The 18951-nt window shown below is 43.1% G+C and overlaps 1 protein-coding gene across 1 annotated transcript in view; it reads left to right on the top strand.

The window, feature by feature from the left end:
- Positions 1-18951, top strand: part of RGD3 (ROOT GROWTH DEFECTIVE 3) — a 56304-nt gene that overhangs the window by 22119 nt on the left and 15234 nt on the right. The window contains exons 22-28 of the mRNA XM_087377535.1: positions 3161-3229; positions 13927-14031; positions 14119-14343; positions 14482-14745; positions 14908-14957; positions 15614-15723; positions 15828-15910. Coding sequence (XP_087233661.1) covers positions 3161-3229; positions 13927-14031; positions 14119-14343; positions 14482-14745; positions 14908-14957; positions 15614-15723; positions 15828-15910 — 906 coding nt within the window. The remainder of the gene's footprint in view (positions 1-3160; positions 3230-13926; positions 14032-14118; positions 14344-14481; positions 14746-14907; positions 14958-15613; positions 15724-15827; positions 15911-18951) is intronic.

Genomic DNA, 18951 nt, shown 5'->3' with positions numbered 1-18951 from the left:
GGAAGGTTGTGCTTGGTCTCGAATTTGAGTTGGGAACAGAGAGTGATGGATATACTAAAAAAGGATAAAAGTGTGATTTGCTCCTGGAGGGGGTGCCGAGACAAGAAATCGGTGACGTGTGAAGTAAAGGCAGGGGATCCCATGAGGTGGTCAACTACGTTAGAGCCCCCCCCCCTTTTCCCATGTGATATTAAATGAATCCACTTGACGAGGGCCATCGATCTAGGTCATTATAGACGATGAGATCATGTATCCTGCCCATGTCCAAGAATGGATGTTCATATGATGGGACTGGGGCTCCTCTGTCTGCGAAAACCCGAAACATACTTGCCTCATCTAGATCAACATCTGGTAGTAAGATAAAATTATTGCAAATCCAGTATTGATACCTCACTTTTACTTGTCCTCATGTTGAAATCCCTAACAAGGAGAACTTCTGCGGCTCGACAAATCCATAGTGTTTGGGTATAGGGCTATGTATGGTGAAGCCTTGACCTCCTCTCGTAGGTCTCTAGCAACATGAGATGTCTAAAGGGGAAAGTAGCATACTGCTATGAATAGATCCTATTGGTAGATGCATCAGATCCGAATCCAAATCTACAAAAATCTAGAGTGCATGTCTCGTCTCTCAACGGAGGTCACCCCAATGAGGGATGATTTGTATAGTAGTGCTAGCTTCTGATCCTTGTACTCCACCTGCCTCCCTAGTCTCGTCCGTACCATCGACAAAGTTCGCACTCCCAATTTGCCCGGTAGTAAGTACTACTATTTTCGGCGGTATTAATAGCTGTACCATTGGTAGAGGTCGCTTTACTGTCGATAAAGTGCTTGCTACTAGTGACATTATTATTATAATACCGCCACTTCTATATAAAGATCCCCTTGGTTCCTTTGCAACTGCTTTTGATTTGTTAGCACCGCACCAGGGTCTTTGTAGAGTAGTCCTTGGCCCCTATGCTCACAAGGCACAAGAGGTAGAGGGGATCACTCCTAGGTTCAGGTCCCTAGACTCCCTCGAAGGGGAGTTTTTTTTCTCATGCATTCTGTCTCATTCACTATATGGTGTCTCCCATGTGTATCCTCTAACCACCTGTAAGGGGTGCTTTGGGCTCTAATGTGTCTTTGTATAAAAGGCTAGGTCTTGTCCTATGTAAGACTCTGAGAAATTCTCTGCCTTTGACCATTGCTCTTCCAAACTGTGCAAGATAGAGCACTGACAGGGTCTTGGTGCTTTGAGTCTCACAGATTCCGCCTCCTATGCAAGGGCCCCACTAGATCTCCGACATGGGCCTATAAAGAGTCGCCTATCACGGGACCACTGTCCACCTTTGCTCACTGCAGGCCATGTTTCGCTGTTGTATCAAGGTATGCCTCTCCTTCACCTGCAAGGGTGTGTGATCCTCATCCATAGATATCTTTGGGTGGTCTAGGAGGGCCGATCGTCGGCGAGACAATGCTGCAAGAGAAGCCTGGGAGTCCTTGAAGCGAATGAGGGGAGGTTGCCCTCGGTTGGGATCCTTCCCTATGTGCTAGGCCCTCTCAATCCTATGCTTTGGGACCGCGTGGGTGGAGGCCACGAAACTGGTCAAATCATCAATAGGTGTGGTAGCTGTGAGAGAGATCCATCGAACTCTGAAGTTTAGAACCTTATCGGCCTCTGCTGCTGTTCTAGGATGGTGGCCAAAACAGTGGCCTTTGCAAGCTCCCGTTTCGCAATGTCCTCTCATTTGGATGTCTTTGCAATAGCCGACTACATAAGGCTATGTGGGCCTCTACTACTGATGCATTGCTCGGGGCCGTTGCTAAGGCGGCCATGAGTGGTATATCCAGACCTAGACTCTGTATGATGTGGGCTTGCTTCTGTGTGAAACGAGCCTCCTCCTGTGCGAAATGAGCCAACTCCATCGCACATGTACATAGGCGATGAACCTCCAATACGAGAGACTCCTAGGTGTTGGATAGAATCACATGCGCCCGAAGAGATAAAGATTGGGCTGGTATGAATGGGGGCTGAGCGATGGGGGGTGGCTGAGTGAACTGAGTGAGGGGAGATGTGGACACAGTGGTGGGAGGTAGGGTGTGGTGAGGGGACATGTGGAGGGCTGGCAAGGTCAGGCCAGCAGTGGATGGGAATGGTGGCTAGTATTGGATGGGAATGGTGGCTGTCTGAGGGGTGGAGGTGACAGGAAAGAGGTGTACTGTGGGGAAGCATGGGATATCATCCCCAAAGATGGTGACGTCGGTGGTGAGGCTGAAGTCCAATCTGCAATAGGATGAAGATGAGGTCGAGGCTGGTGAGGCTGGTGTGTGTGTGTGTGTGTGTGAGAGAGAGAGAGAGAGAGAGAGAGAGAGAGAGAGAGATAATATGATATGATATGATACGACTGTATGAAAGTCCGCGTGAGATGCTTTAGAATCTATGGGACTGGCGATCTTTATTAACTAATAGTGATTGCTTACATCCAGTGGAAGAAAATATTACAAACTTGCTATGGAGTGAGGACTTGTTGTGCTAGGGTGTTCCAAAACCTCTTTCAAGTAGCTCCCTAGCTTTTTGGCTGGCTGAGCCAGCAGATTTTAAAATTGTTTTGACAGTCCTTATAACCTTCTCTGATGTGTGCGTAGGCTCTAGTACATGCTGCTCGTTTTTTAACTCCCCTGTGGGGCAGATTTTGCAGGTCTTTTCTTTTCTGAGGATCCTAGCTCTTGCCCACCTGCCCATTTCCACCTTGAGATCTTATGAACTAGTTCTGATTTTGCAGATTAGATGTCTTGAATTATTGATGTGTCTTCCTCGAGGTACTTCTGTATTCTGTAGCTGTCCATTGGTTTGTAGAACTGCATTTTTGTCCTTTGGGGAGAGAGAGAGAGAGAGAGAGAGAGAGAGAGAGAGAGAGAGGTGTTCTTGGAATGGAATGCCAGCGCGGAAAGCATTCATTCCAGTGATATATATCTATCTATAGTTATATATGTATGTATATACTTGGAATGGAATGCTTTCAAAGGCTGATTGAATGCCAGATCGGGAATGAATGGTTTAATAATGTCTCATATGAACCACTATCCTTTTACAGAAGGCTTATGTTTTCTCAAAGAAAGTAAGGCTTCTATTTTGTCTTTTGTTTGTTGACTCGTACTTGCAATGGCTACTTTTTTGCAGAACAACGTGCTCGAGCTCTGGTCTCTTTTTGATTTCCTTATGCCTGGTTTTCTTGGCTCAGAACGGCAGGTATTGTGCAATGCTGAAAGCATGGACATGTAGGTAGCTTTTGAAAAATTTGTAGTTATGCTCCTAGATTCATGACGGAGAAGAAAATGAATGAAGGTATGAAAAGGGTTTCATTGACATACACAGATTCGAGATTCTTGTTTTCTTTTTTTTTTTGGGGGGGGGGGGAGAAAAAGGAAAACAATAAATAAAAGGAGATGCAATGTTTTCTTAGAATCCATAAGGTGCTTGGACAACAGAGAACAAGGGAATTTCTAGAAATATCTAAAATTTTGCGATCAGTGTTTTAACCAAGTTGTTCTATGAGGGACCTCGGTTTACTGCTTGTGTTGAAGATAATGCTGCAGTTCCTTGTATCTTCAGATTATACTATAGTCTTCACTAGCAGTTGTAGCTTGAACGAAGAGATGTGTTATGGGAATCTGCAGCCCATGGCAAGGCTGCCTACGTGGCAGTTCTGCAGCCCAGCAGTCCACAGCAGCAGGTCTCAGCAAGGACAGAATGTCAGCCTGTATTGTGGCTGATGTCAGCAGCACAGGCCAGGTCTTCACAGTGCAGGTTGGCAGTACAGTACGCAGCCTGTACAGGGCTGCCACTTGGATGCGCGGGAAATGCAGCAGGCAGGTCGGGAGTTGCCAGAGCACTGCAGCTGCAGTGAGGGGTGCCAGATGGGCAGGTCGGCAGTCTGCAGCACAGGGCGGGTCAGCCTGTGGCATACTAGATTGGGTTGGCCCTTTTCCAGTCCTATCCCTTTGTAAAGGGGCATTCTCCCTTCAGTCGAGCTTACTTCAGAAAGAACCAGAAGGACCTCCGTTGCAGCAGCAGTAGACACAGTATTTACAGCATCCCTAGTTGATGCAGCAGTGCCACGCCGCCCTGTGGCAGTTCTAGGAGTCCACGCAGTTCCAGCAGCAACAGATACAGCATCCCTTCAGCGGCAGGCCCTGTGCCACAACAGACGCACCATCCCCTTCAGCGGCAGACCCTCTAGCCTCTATAGGATCCCTCCTCTCATGGGATAGTTCTCCCATAGCCTCTACAGCATAGCCTCAGCCATGGACGGTTTTGTAGCCCTTCGTGGGGACTCAGACATGCCCTCTTCAATGAGGAAGACGAACAGTTGTTAGAGTGGTCTTAGTGGTGATTGCCAGCCCCCAACCTAAGAATAAAATAGTAGTTAGCATAACCATAACGTCCACTGTTACCTCTCTCTCTCTCTCTCTCTCTCTCTCTCTCTCTCTCTCCAGTCAACATTCCATGGTTATGCAATTAATAATTAGGATAGGCACAGTTAATGAAAGAGTTTTTTAGGCCCCTTGCCCATTACAATGTGGACTACTTTTGATTCGCCTTCTCCTTTAGTGCTAGCCTTTGTCAGGGCTGAGACTACCCTTCACGACGAGAGGTGCCGATAGAAACCTAGTACGAAGGCTTTAGTGTAAATGGGTTCTGTATCCTAGCTCTTATTTTGAGATGAGGATCTATGGGATGTTGAGTGGCAAAGCTCCAAATAAGACTAGTGATAGGGTCCCATGCCTTGTTACTATGTGGCAACTTACATGCAGAGATTTAAGGTTGCTGCGATCATTCGATGGCCTTGAAGCAGTTAGCGTGCATGGAATGGCCCTCAGTCGTCAGTGTTAGATTATGACTAGTGTGGTGTGAACATATCCTTCGGCCGATTTTCCCTCTAGTTAGGAGATTTCCCCCCGTAGGGTTAGTATTCAATTTGTCTCCTATGTAGAGGATATATCCCTCATTTTGTTTATTCTTGTAGCACTACTCTTGCATCCTCAGTACAACTCCATGTTTTGGTATTCTCCTCTCACTGCCAAATCCAACATTTGATATTACAGTACTGCTCTTCTAGTCCGGCCTCAGGAGAACCTCGTCCAGCAAAACATCTTCCATTCAAAGGAAAAAAAGCTTGATGAGTGAAGATGGGAGCTAGCTTGACGCATGATAGCATGAGTGGCTTTTGGTTGCTGATTCAATCCTTCATCTGGGATTGCAACCATTCATCCAAGATTCGTTCAAGCTGTTGATGCAACCATTCTTTTGGCATTGGGGATGCAACCATTTGTCTATGGATTGGAGATTGGCACAAAATATATATGTAAATAGCTGCCTGCATCAGTTCAATGCACCTGGCTCTGTTCGTCATCTCGTCGTTGCTCCATTTGTTCTCGCAACTTGTGTGTAGTTTGCTTCGTACAATGCTGCACAAGATCTTGCATTTACAACCGCACGACCTACTTCGTAGAGATATCTCGGTACAATCCTCGGGCTGCTTGTCCCTACATCTGTCTGTCCTGTTGTATGAGACTTTTAAGCCCATATTACGTTTGCACGGAACTTGTGTCCGTACAATCTTTGTCGCTGTATAGGCTACCACCTATTACTGTGCATTGCTGGCCGTACAATATATACCATACGAATCTCTTCTAGATCTCAAATAAATATGCAGATTTGGTCATTTCTAGAATTTAAATCACTTAGATTGACTGTGCACTGTGCAGGGCTTTTGCCAATTTCAGGTATATCTGTCTGTAAAATTTGATGCTTTTGCCAAATTTGCTTTTGGCAGACATACAAACTGGCATTTGTAAGAAATAGTAGAAATTTCTAGAGTTTTGTAGGTTCTTTTGCAGATATTCTTTTTGGGCTTTAGCCATTGTGCAACATTTTGATAGTATGCGGACTCAGTTAGTCAGATTTTGGGGCAGATTGTAAGCATTTGTTTGTAGAATAATGGGTAAGCAAGCAGGAGATCCATTTGGGGTGTTGGCACACAAGGACAAGTTGGATGGAACCAACTACGACTTGTGGAGTTTTATGGTCAAACATCTCTTGTTCCCTGCCCCGGCCGCCCCCCCCCCCCCCAACCCCCCCCCCCGCCCCCCCACCTTTTTTCCTTTTTGGCCTTGCAAGGGTCCTAAGGGATGAGGATGACTTGGTTAGTGAGTTGCTAATCAGGGCCATAGTCTTGAAGTTAGTTCATTTGGTCAATTTGACCTTGCAAATTATGGTTAGTAGAAGTTTAAGGGCTTCTAATGTGTTTAGGGTTTAAGGTTTTTGTTTGCTTGTGGAGGTCCTAAATGTTTTTTTGTCTTTCATCCTAAAGCTTTTGTCTTTTGTTAGGTATCTCTCTCTAAAGATGGAGGCTCTCTTTGTCTCTTGTATGACACCACATTTATATTACTTTTGCCAAAATAGGCACTCGTCCCCACTTTTATTTAATGGCCCATCCACCACACACACACACACACACATACAACTTTTCACCTCTTTTCTCTCCTCTCTTTCACTCATGTACCTTTCCCGATATTCCTTCACCTTCACTTGCTTTTTCTCTTTTCCTTTCCTTTCAATTTACACCTATCGTTTCCTTTCACAAGTTATTCGAAATATTTATTGAGCTACTTACACTTGGACTTACAATGACACTCCAAAAGGCAGGGCCATAGTGGGATCCTTATCTTGTTTTCTTAAAAAAAAAGGAGAAAAAGTAAAAAGAAAAGAAAGCCTGTTGGTTGCACATAATTTTTGGAGATGAGCTTCATTATGTACATATTGCACCCACCACAGCTATCAGAAGTTGACAACAAGCTATTGGACAACCATTTAGGATCTTCAGCTCTCACAGAAGATTAGAGGAGGTGGGATTTGATTGATGCTCATGCGTTAGTTGTGATCTCTATGTCAGTAGAGAGATCCATTATTTCTCAGATCCATTCATGTATGACTTCGTAGCATGTGTGGGAGATTCTTGAGACACGTATAAGGCCAAGAATGAGTCAAGAGTTCCTTCTTTCAAGAAGGGGCTTGCGAATTTAGAGACATATGAAGGTGACAGCATGGCTGACCGTCTTACAAAGATCTATGGTCTTCATGAGCAGCTCCTAAATACTGATGGAGTCCTTTGGGAGGAACCAATTTCTATGACATTGTCCTCTTTGCGAGGAATCTATGACATTTCACACTTCTCTTACTTTGTCTTTGAGTGGTAATGCTTAGCTACTTTGAGGAGTAGTGAGTTTGTTGGCCTGCCACCACAGGGAGGCCTAAGTGAAGGCGAAGGCGAAGGCGAGTCAGAAGTGAAAATGGCCATTTTTTATTTTTTTTAAAATCCCGATTTTTTCTTGCTATTTTCTCCTCCACATTTTCAGGGCCCCTCTCTCTCTCTCTCTCTCTCTCTCTCTCTCTCTCTCATCCCTTTCAATTCATCATCTCCGCCCTCTCTCTCTATTTGGATCTGCGGTAGGCCTTATGAATGATTTATTATCATTCACCTTGTTGTTGTAGGAGAAACAAACAAGGAAGAATAAATCTTTCTCCATGCATGGCAATGATCAGAAATTTGCTGCCCATGACCAGGGTGAAGGTAGAAATTCAAGTCCTTTTCAGTCAAAGGCTGCTTTAGGACCTAGTGAAATAAGTGAAAAGGGCAGCCCAAGAAGAAAGGAAAATGCCACTACTGTAAAAAGCCAGGTCACTATGTAAGTGAATGCAGGAAGACATTGGTGGCTAAGGAAAAGAAGGAGAAATCAGGTTTGGCTTTAGAACAACAAATCTGAAGTTGCCTGATTGGATATATTCTACTCTTACAAAGGGGGGTGTGTATGTGTGTAGATTCCTCTACTGCTGTTGCAAATAAAGGTGATGACTCAGCAAACTTTGTGCAGGATGAGTTGGCTTTGTTGGTTTGCAGTTACATCACATGAGCTCATGCCCTTGAATGTGAATGAAAAATAGGTCCAAAAGGGATTTGTTTAGGTATTGGAGGGTTGCTTTAGCTTGTTAAAAGGCTACTTGTGCTAATAATTTTGCATGTCTACTTGAAGGTGTGGGTGAACCGTGAAATAACTCTTACTACCGTGGATGATACAGATTTGTGCATTTCAAATGTGTTATTTATGCGAGGTATAAGAAGAATTTGTTTTCTCTGTTGCAAAGCAAGGTTATATTGTAAACTTTGAGGATGACAGATAGAGGGCCTAAATATAAATTCAACACGTTGGCTAAGATCTTGTAGGGTATCTAGGAGAGTGGTCTTTTGTCATTACCTATGTTGGCTCTATCTCATGCTTGGGGATGAGGCATATTTAACCACAAGAGGGATGGAAATATTGGTCTCGAATCAAAGGTCTCTTGGTAGGTGTGTTGAAAGAAGATGCCTATTAGGTCCAAAAAGTGGCTAAAGAATTGGGGAAAGAGGCTGTCCTCTCCCGTGCATTTTTGCACTGGTAGGGCCTTCAGGGCCTCGTCATCATGCTATTCGAGACCACCTTGGGAATTTGAGCTCAAATATCCTCCCATGCAACCTCTGGCTCTGGGGTGAGGTCATTTAATTATGCAAAGTAATCTTCACAATCTTGAGGATCCCTCCTTTGCATCGCAGTTGTATCTCGAATAGTGTGAGATTTATGGATTAGAAAATTGTTGGGTCATCTTCTTCCCCTCTTGCCCCCACCTCACTTTTTGGGTGGTAGGAGATTGTGCATGTTTTGGCCTTGGTTGCTTGTAGATTGTCTCTAGGACACTCATGTCTGTTTGCCAGCCAGTTGGGGTGTTGTTCTTTGAGTCTCTCAATGGAGGGGAAATGTCATGATAGGGCTCTCTTTTGCTCACGAAAAGATTGTCGTTTGCTTAGTACTTGCTCTTGGATTGCTACATTGCTCCTCTAAATGGCATATACTATCCTTTGTGCCCATCCTCTAGGCCCCATATTTGTGTGATAATTTCTCTAACGTCCTCCCCTTGATAAAGAAAATCTAGAGTCTTCGCTCCTTGCTATGGTACCTGTAGCTGCTCTGGGCAAAGGTCTATGGGAAATGATGTAGGTATAGGCATACTTGCCAAGATTTTAATGAAGCTTTCTCTTTGCATGGCCAATCCTCAATATAATATTGATCCAAATTCTCCTGTAGACCATCATGCCGACGTTCGTCAAAGGAATTGTAACATCTTTGGCTCTCACAATGGATCTTTGTCTCTGATGGGAAAATAAACTATTCATATAGGCCCTCTCATTTGGGGGGTCTTTGAAAAGGAAGAATCTCCAACCTCATCTTCCACGAACTTTATGTTGTTGAAGTTGCCTTCAACAATCCAAGAATCCACCTGTGGGAACCTATGAACCCCCTCTATCCTATAGGTGGAGCATAAACATTCAGAATTCCAATCCAGTCTCTATCCTATAGGTGGAGCATAAACATTCAGAATTCCAATCCAGTCTCTATCTTATAAGTCCATCCACCAGCCCGTGTGCCCTCCAATGAGCTTGCCTCGGTTACAAACGTCAAATGCAAAGGATTTGCCCAGTGGCATGCACACCCCCTACCAATTAATTGTGAGGGAGCTAATCTCAATGTCACCTCTTGGGAAAAAGTGCTCCTCCTTGTGTATGTCCATATGCTTTCGAAGAATAAGAATGCCCAGTGTGTTGCCAACTAATGTTGGAGCTCCTGTTAAGGTATCAACCTTTATGGCTATTTGACACGCAGGCTCATTCTTTACTTCTCCATATGTTTTAATTCCCAGACCCTAGAATGCAATAATTGCTGAAGCCTGAAAATGCCTGGTCTTTTTGGTGGATTTCCTCTAGATTGCCATCAATCTCCATGAGACTTGTTGCGTTGAGGACTCGATGATTGTCCACGAGAATGTGATGGTGATCCTTGATAGTTGTTTTAGCTGCAGCCAAGGCTTTATGATGTGATTGCTTGTGCTTCAATAGTTATTTTTGCCTCTGTTGATTGATTTTTAACCTATGTCTCTATGGAATCCACTAATCCATGACATTTTGTTTTGAGTTTGGTTCATTGTCTCATCTGATATGTTTTTGCATTAATATATTTATCTTGACACATTATGCACAGTGTTAGCCAAGTTTGGACTAATATTTCTCTTTAAAATTTTGACCTTTTGATGGCAGGCATATGTATTACCATGGTTATGACAAAATTACTCATAGTCTTTACCAAGGCCATTAGATGCAGTTTGCTCCAATTGGTCACCTTTGATTTCTTGACCTTTTGATTTCAGTTGTTTGCCATGTCTTTAAGCGGACATGAAACCAGGGCTGGTATTAGTTGAACTCTTCTCTGCTGTATTTAGTTTGTTCCTCAAGCATGATGATCTTGGCAGGTTTTTGTTCTCACATGCCTCTTATGCATTACTTGTGTTTTTCATGTCAATCAATGATATCATTTCATCTTTGACATTATAATTGATGGTGTATAACAGAGTTACACCATCTAACTCTAGTTGCGTTAGTTCACCACACTTAGGTCAAGTAATTCTAGGTGAGGTGTGATTAGGTTGGGTTTGGCCCAACCCTTGCTATTTGAAGGTCTAGTTATCTAAAGACCCAAATCCATGCCACCATCTTAAGCCTTTAGTCCTTTTACAATACAAAGGCAAAGTTGTAGGCAAACACCTCAAGTTTTAGGGAAGTGAAAAAGTAGGTTTACTGCTAGTATGAGAGTAACACGTGGTAGTATGGACTCAATGGTGTGATAGATATGTGGAGAATGTTGAGGTAGTAGGCATATGACACATGGCTACTGGTGATGTGTAGTGTTGTTGATGGGCAATTAAGATGCCATGGCATGTGATTGCAGGTGATGTGAATGCTTATGTGATAGCTGGCAGCGTCATGATGTCGCATTTTAGGGTCTTATTAATGTGACAGTCGAGTGGTTGTGCGTGATGAAGTGGCAATTTCAGTGTGCCATGTGGTAATTCTGAGCACTTTATGTGCCATTACTTAGCATTGGAAGAAAGTTCAGAGCAAGTCTCTAGCTAGGGGCAAGAAATTTCATTCTGGGCTAATGGTGAGCATCTCACAGAGCTAGCTAGGAAGTATATCACTTCATGAGCGGTGATGGCATCTTTTGTAGCCCAAGGAGGGTTGTGTAGCTTGTTTGATGTTTGTTTTGATAGGAATAGAACAATAGGTTAATCTAGCAAAGATAACCTATGCAGCAGGGACAAACTGGAAAGAGTCTAAGGTTGCTTATGCTATATTATGACTTTTGAAACAGCTGGAAAAAGGAGCATTATGGTTTCAACACGTGCTTTGAATTTTCTAAAACATGGGGGACTGAGGAAGACAGTTGTCTGAGGTAATAAGCCTAAGGAGTTGACAAGCAAATGATTGTGGAAATTTACACAGTTACCCACATTTAGACGAGATACATTCACATGAATTGCATTGAGATAATTTTTGGGGACTGCAGTGATTGCAAGGGTGAAATGGTATATTAGTAGTATCTGCATCATTGAATAACAACAAGTGCCACTACATCGCACTTGTGATCCAGAGTAGAGAATGGTAGTTTATGAAAGCTCTTCTAACAAAGTAGTTAATCTACAATACTGTAGCCCTTGTATGTTGAAAAATTTACCCCTGCATCTCCCTTTTATCTCATTGTGAATGAGCATCAATCTGACCAAGGGATTATATTTTGGCTATTTGTATTGCCCAGTCCTTGTCGTTTTCTATCCCTGTGACAACAAATGGTGGTCCAGCTTATCATTTGGAATTTTCTTTGCTGCATCTACTTGTCTTTGGTCACGAAGACATCTTAAAGGGGCCGTTTTCCACTCACAACACTGCAAACATGGTTGTAAGTCACGTTAAGAACGACACGTCAGATACGCTTCAGACACGAGTGTCTAATCTTAAAGATAAGACACATAAGACACGTAATTGTGGTTATAATAATAAATATTTAATTAATATATGTATAAGTATACAAGTGTACAACTTGCTAGCATAGCTGGCTGCTAGATTCTAGAAGTACAATAAACAATGCACTTGTACAATGTAGTTAAGAGTCAATACTCGTCACTCAAGACTTAAAAGTTAAAGTTAAAGACTCATGACTCAAGAGCTTGCAAGTCACTTTAAAGGTTTAAACTAACAATTGAATCTTGATATTCAAAAATCCAAATAAAGAGCCTAGAGGGCTACATAGATTATATACCAATCATCATACATCAATAAACATAAATATCATGGCAATAGTCTTACAGTCGCATGTGACATGAATGAAATATGCATCTCGATACATATAATTGAAACGAAACTTTAGACTCTGAAGAGTCAAATCTCCAAAGATTGATCCTAATCCGAATCTGCGAGGTCACTGCCATTGCTGGATCCAAAGTCACCATCAATGCTAGCATGTTAAGTCAAACTCAATGTTTGTTGTTACACCCCACCCATTTAAAAAAAAAGGAATGTCCAAAGGTGTCTTAAGGTAAGACACGTGTCTTAAGTGTCTTGTCATAAGACACGAGTGTCTTAACAACCATGACTGAAAATAAAAATTTTTTTCCTCATTTCTGTGGAGGCCTCATAAGGCAGTGACATGTAGTGTGGGATGTAGCAATCTGCCCCAAGGAGGTCTCTTATGGTTATGAGCCAGCCCCTTACCAGCTGGACAATGTTGTCCACGGTTTTGTTAATGGTGCATATTCACTCACTGTATCTTTTCCTCAGTACTCCCCCCCTTCGCCGCACCCCCGCCCCATATTGCTTTATTCCTTACAGACTTTATATTCAAGTTATGAAGTTATGAAGTTGTTATTAAATAAGAATCATCCACGCCTTAGACAAAAGGTAACATTGCAATCAGAGGGGGGGACCATCCTGCCACCCTCAGTCTATAGGTATGCACTGCAAGTGCAGGCCATCTCCTATTGACCCCTAATCTTCTATCTATCCTCGCCTCTTATGTTCCCTACCATTTGCTTCAACTCTTACTAGTATTTTTTTACAAGCTACCTTTCCATTATGGCCTTAGTGCTCCACCAAAATGTAGCCGACTCCCTAACATAGGCACCGGTCCCATAGATCTCTGTGAGGCTGTAGCAAAACATGTTGGTCCTCTTGCATCAATGGATTTGACTTTGCCAATAAGTAAACTGGGATATGAACCAGTTGCTGCTCTTCTCTTGCTGCAATGTGATCATAAGAGAGTTTCACTTTACCACTTACAGAATTAGTATGCTCTATCAATCCTATTTTGTTTGTTACTCAAGCTAGTAATGCATCTTCCTTTCCAGTGCTAATGTAAGTCCTTGTTAGTGAAAATGTATGAGCCTCCATGATTCTTGAGCACGTTCAGCCAGTCCCCTAGGTCCTAAATATCTAGACCACTCTTGTTTTTCTAGTCTTCTCTAGGGATCATGTCAGAGGTGGCACTACTGATGTGTGTCTCATATCTATTGGCAAATGTGACTTTCCTGGTGTCACCCATCCAGCAGTTAACCTTAAAGTTTGCTAGATCGTTACTGTTGTCCTAATTCATGAAGGCTTAAGCAATGGCACATACTCACACCTGACGTGGTCCCGTGTGACTTATGAAGAGAATAAACCAAAAGAATAGACTATACACATCTATTTGCGCTCATATTTTAATATTCAGATCTGAATGGGTGTGTGTATGTGCACTGTGCACTTTTGCATGTAGGTATCCCACCTATTTACTTATTTATGTGGTGGCATGAGGAACTAGGCTGTTATAGTGTAAGGCAAAGCCATGCAAGATGTGCGGAATAAGAGAGATTATTAGAAGTACAGCGCCACATACCTTTGTGTTCTGATTGGATATGACCTGAGCTACTGTTGATTATGAGCTTTTCTCCTGCTGAATTCTCTGACCACAATGGATTCTCTTTTTCAGTTCCAATCCACATATGGTAAGCCAATTTTGTCTGCAAGGGATGCAAAATGTTCTGCTAAAGAAGCCGAGGCAGGTGCACTGGCCATGGAAGCCTTACACAAACAGGTACTCGCCATTATTCAAAACGAGTTGGGGTTTCTTCAGGGAAACATAATGTCATCCATGTCATTTCTCTACTTTTCAATGTTGTAGGTGATGCCTTTTCTCTTGCGGCGCACCAAGGATGAAGTATTAAGTGATCTTCCTCCAAAGATAATCCAAGACAGATACTGTGATCTAAGCCCTCTTCAATTGAGGCTATATGAAAATTTTTCACATTCACAGGCCAAGGCTGAGGTAGCAAACCTAGTGCAAGGATATGGGACTTCAATTGATGGTGAGGAATCAAGTTCTAGAACATCTACACATGTGTTTCAGGTAAACATATTATTCTTTGTTCATGTTTTATTGGGCTTGGTGCCGCACTTTGACTGAAGGTGTCTTATTATTGCTTGCAGCTGAGTTCTCAGTTTGCGTATGTATTTTTTTGCTAAGGATGCAAACTGTCTTTCTCAGGCATTACAATATTTAAGGAAGCTTTGCAGCCATCCATTGCTGGTTCTAGATGATATCCAGCTGAGTCATTCTGCACAGTCTGAATTTTCTTCAACCAGCAAAGATGCAAAACTGAATCTGCACGAGTTACATCATTCTCCTAAACTCCTTGCTCTTAAGGAAATTCTAGAAGAATGTGGCATAGGTTTACAATCTGGAACTGCTGAAGCTCCTGCTTTCATTGAAGGCGGGCAACACCGAGTACTTATCTTTGCACAGTTGAAAGTAAGTACTGAGAGAAAAGGCATTTATTGGCTGGCTGAGCTTGCAAAGAATATCATGTGTGTATTTGATAATTTTGAAGTTCTGTGCTCAGAACAGGTATCTGCTGCATGTAATATATTTCATGACCTTAGCAGGATTCATGCCATTTTATTGATTGTGCAGAGCTTTTTAGACATAATCGAAAAGGATCTATTTCAGAATCACATGAAAGGGTACGCTTCCCTTCTATTTTCTTTGGGTTAGCAAAAGTTAAAATCGTAATGACGAGTTGATTAGAATTCTTAAAAGAGGAAACAGTCTTTTTGGGGTCACAAGGTCCCATCACATTGATTATGCATGTGTGTTGCTTTCCCCCCCACCCTTTCACATCCTTTTCTGAAATAATTAGCTATTTACAGTCTGTAACGTAGGTTTTCCTATCAGTAGAAGAAAATCGTTAACCTGTGCATCTCTCAAGATGCGAATATGAGTGAAGAAAGCTGATCCTCAGAGTACATCCTGTCATTCCGAAAATGTTCAAAAGTATTTGATGAAGATGTTTTGGCTAAAACAAGAGTCACTAGAAGGCTCAAAGAGGAAATGTTGTTAGATGAGTGTAGAAGTAGGTCATGTCGAGGTGGAGGAGAGGAAAATATTCATCAGTATTTGACCTAAGAGTTTTTAGAAGGCTCAATATGTGCTTCTCTCCTTCCCCATCCTTTTCCAAGAGGATAACATGGCCTTCTGCCATTAGGAAAGTAATGGTCGACCTGTGCAGCGTTTCATTTATATGACCACTTTGTGATTCTCTGTTTAACACGTACATTTTATTTATATTTTTGGTATATGAATGACCACGTTGATGAAATTGATGTGGCCTGTTCTGCAGTGTAACATATTTGCGTCTAGATGGATCGATAGAACCTGATAAGCGATTTGACGTAGTCAAGGCTTTCAACTCTGATCCAACTATAGACGTGCTCCTTCTTACTACGCACGGTAATTGAGCGGCTGATGATTTGGGGTCATGTCTGCAATGAGGCTGCTAGGGTTTTGACTTTGTATGGAAGATTTAATTTAATCTCAGCATAAATTGACTGCAGTTGGAGGCCTGGGTCTGAATTTGACAGCAGCAGACACCGTTGTTTTTATGGAGCATGATTGGAACCCAATGCGAGATCTTCAGGTAGCATGCCCATTACAAATTAGCATTTTTTGTAAATCTACATCCTTTAAAAAAATTCCTCCTTTTCATTTCAGAGGTAAAGCAATTGTGAACAGGGGATCTCATTTTTAGGGGTTGAATATAGTGAAGTGAACTTTGTAGGAAAGCTGTCCATCACCTTAGTGGGCAGGATATTAGTTATCAAGTTATGTGGATTCAAATGTGCAGTAGATGACCATGGAAAGAGATGCAAGGTCATACGCCTCGAGTGAAGCCCAAAGTGAAGTGGAATACTTGTTTGGCTAAGGCTACCTCTTGAAAGAACTGATATGGGAAGGGAAATGACCCTGGAGAGAGATGCAATGTCATAGGTCAAGAGTCATCGAAAGGGAGTGACCTTGGAGAGATGCAATGTGAGTGATTGCGCAAAGTAATTGGAATACTGCCTCTTGAAAGAATTGATATGGAACAGGGGATAAAGCGCTGCTTATGTTTGAGAGAGAGAGAGAGAGAGAGAGAGAGAGAGAGAGATTTATTAACGTCTGCAGAAGGCCTCACGGGCCTATGCGCGAGGATATACGTCAAGAAAACAAAACTATAACATCTCCGAGGAGAGGGGGTGTGTACAAGGCGTCTCCAAGAGAGTGCGTAAAGCAAAACTCATAGTTACTATGTATGTTTTAGTACTGTTAGAAAATACCCAACAGAGGGTACACGCAGCGGAAGACTTATAGTAATGCCCAGGAGCTCACACGGTGTGGTGTGGGTGTGGAATCACAAACTTCTTTACTTATGTGCATACAATAGGTGTGCGGACTCATCAATAGACAATGAACCAACCAGATAGAGAAACCACCAAAATATATATTTCCGTCCACAACTATGGACACAATACAAAAGAGACAGATCTAGAGTCCCACCAATGATGTGGTCCTCTGATCTTACCACAAGGTCCTTCTCCTATCTGCTGGCTATCTCTAGACTCGAGTCCGCGTGCTCCACCTCGAGCTTCTGTAGACTTTCCGTCCAGATCTCAACACCTTGCTGCCCTGAGAGACAGCCAAGGTGTCACGGGGGCGTGAAATTCTAGGTACTTTAATGTACTACAAGACCGTGACAACTTTGGTTTTAAAAGTCCAAGCGTGGGCTTAATAATGTGTAATTAAACGCGGCATGGTGCCTAGCACATAAGCGTAATTAATCCCTAGGCCCAAAGGCATTCCAAGGAATTAAAAGAGTGGTTGTTGGGAAATGATGACGTGGCATTTTTAATGGGCCCCCTAGAGGGCCATGTACCTTCAGTGGCCCCCCTAGAGTTCCAGGTGGCTCTAGTGCCTTCTACATGCTCCTTTGCCATTCCTGGACCTTCCTGGGCCTTCTAAACTTCACATGTGTGGTTTTCTCTCTCATCTTCTCCCTTTGTTGAGATTTTGGACTGGTTTTTCAGCCTCCTTCAGCTGAATTCCGTTTTTCTTCATAACTCCTCACCCGTTTGGATTCCTCGACTTCCGTTTGGCCCGATGGCTTCCCCTCTGCCTCCCCTTCGTAGTGATATGCTTTTCCCTCCGTGCGTTTGGTAGAACGGGCAGAGCTGAGCACTTCTTTTGCTGGACGAATTTGCAAAAGTGGCTTTTTCTGGACCTTTTTGCTTCTACCGCCTCCTGGGCCTCTCCTCTTGCAAAGCTACAGCTTTCTGTTGAATTTCGAGTGGTCCGACGTGCTGGTTGACTGGTTTTTCTCAGTTTTGGAGGACTTTCCGGCGATGAAACTTCTCCAAAACCTTCTCAATGCATTCCTCTCTGAAGCACGCTTCTTTTGAGCCCAAGAACTCCCACTTCTTCGCGACAGAAGTGTTTCTTTTCGCATTTTTCAGTGGAATTCTTGCTGGTCGGCTCTTGTAAATGCTCTTTCTTCATGCCTTTGCACTCCTCTTTGGCTGAGAATGCAATTGGGCATTGGCTACTATGTCCTCTTGGCGATTGAGGACTTGGTTCGAGTCTTCAGGGCTTGGTGAGTTGTGATTTTGCTACTGCAATTTCTTTTTGTCATAAGCTATTGGTTGGCCTCTTGTGCCGCCTCTTTCTTGGCTCACAGGTGCCCAGCCAGTGCTACATGAGTCATTCTTCCGTTGGGTACTTTGCTGATTTTATTTCGGAGCTTTGAAAAGCTTTGTAATGCCATCTGGAAACCACTCAAGGAGAGTGCAGCTGGGGTGCAGTGTGATTGCATCTGGACAGCCAATGGAATTGCACTCGGAAAAGAGAATGCCTTTGGGTTGAGCCTACGGGTTAAGTGCACTTATGTGATGGTGTTATATGCTTGAAAGCCTTGCGAAGGCTTAGTGAATTGGGGCTGCGTGCTCAGTTGCAGGGAAGGTCTCCCAGATGCAACTTGTAATCATTTCACTGTGAAATATAAAGAAATACCGAAAGGGGCGCCACGGTGTTTGGGGCCAATCGGGTGCACTTGTCCATGTCTGTTGAGCAGGGGCATTCTAGCCTCCATCCCTTTTTCAGTGGTTTTGTTTGTGAACAAATGGGTAAATGCCAAATGGTGATCATGCAATGGTTAATGGTTGTGATATATGCTTTGTGAGCTGTAAATAAGTGCTGAAGTGATTAAAGGTTTAGTTCCACTGCCCTCTGAGTGATTAGAGGCCGGTTTCATTGGTTCCATTGCCGGGATTTGAACCCGGGTCGCCTGGGTGAAAGCCAGATGATGATAAGAATGGTGATAAACAGGCTGATCGGAAGGGCAAAAAGCCTAAACCTTCTGCAGGACTTCTTCCAGATGTGATTGGGAGTTTGCCACATGCACATGATGAAGAGGAAATGAAAAAGACTGAGATGTGCAGAGCATGGGGAAAAATCAGAAATCAGAATTGTTTGTTTTTCTTTGATTCTGGGGCAAAGGCAAATTTCATAACTCCTGATATGGCAGGAAGGCTTGGCATCGAGCCTGAGGAAATGGGGCCATCCGACATGTGTGATATGGCCAACCCTGAACTCAACACACCTGTCACTCCTATCATTGGCAAGTTGAGGATGCATATCCAGGGATAT

Source organism: Dipteris shenzhenensis, chromosome 7 (genome assembly GCF_047967505.1).
Source record: "Dipteris shenzhenensis isolate YYH24624 ecotype China chromosome 7, Dip_SZ_1.0, whole genome shotgun sequence".
Classification (NCBI taxonomy): Eukaryota; Viridiplantae; Streptophyta; class Polypodiopsida; order Gleicheniales; family Dipteridaceae; genus Dipteris; species Dipteris shenzhenensis.
This window is presented reverse-complemented; position numbering and strand designations above follow the sequence as displayed.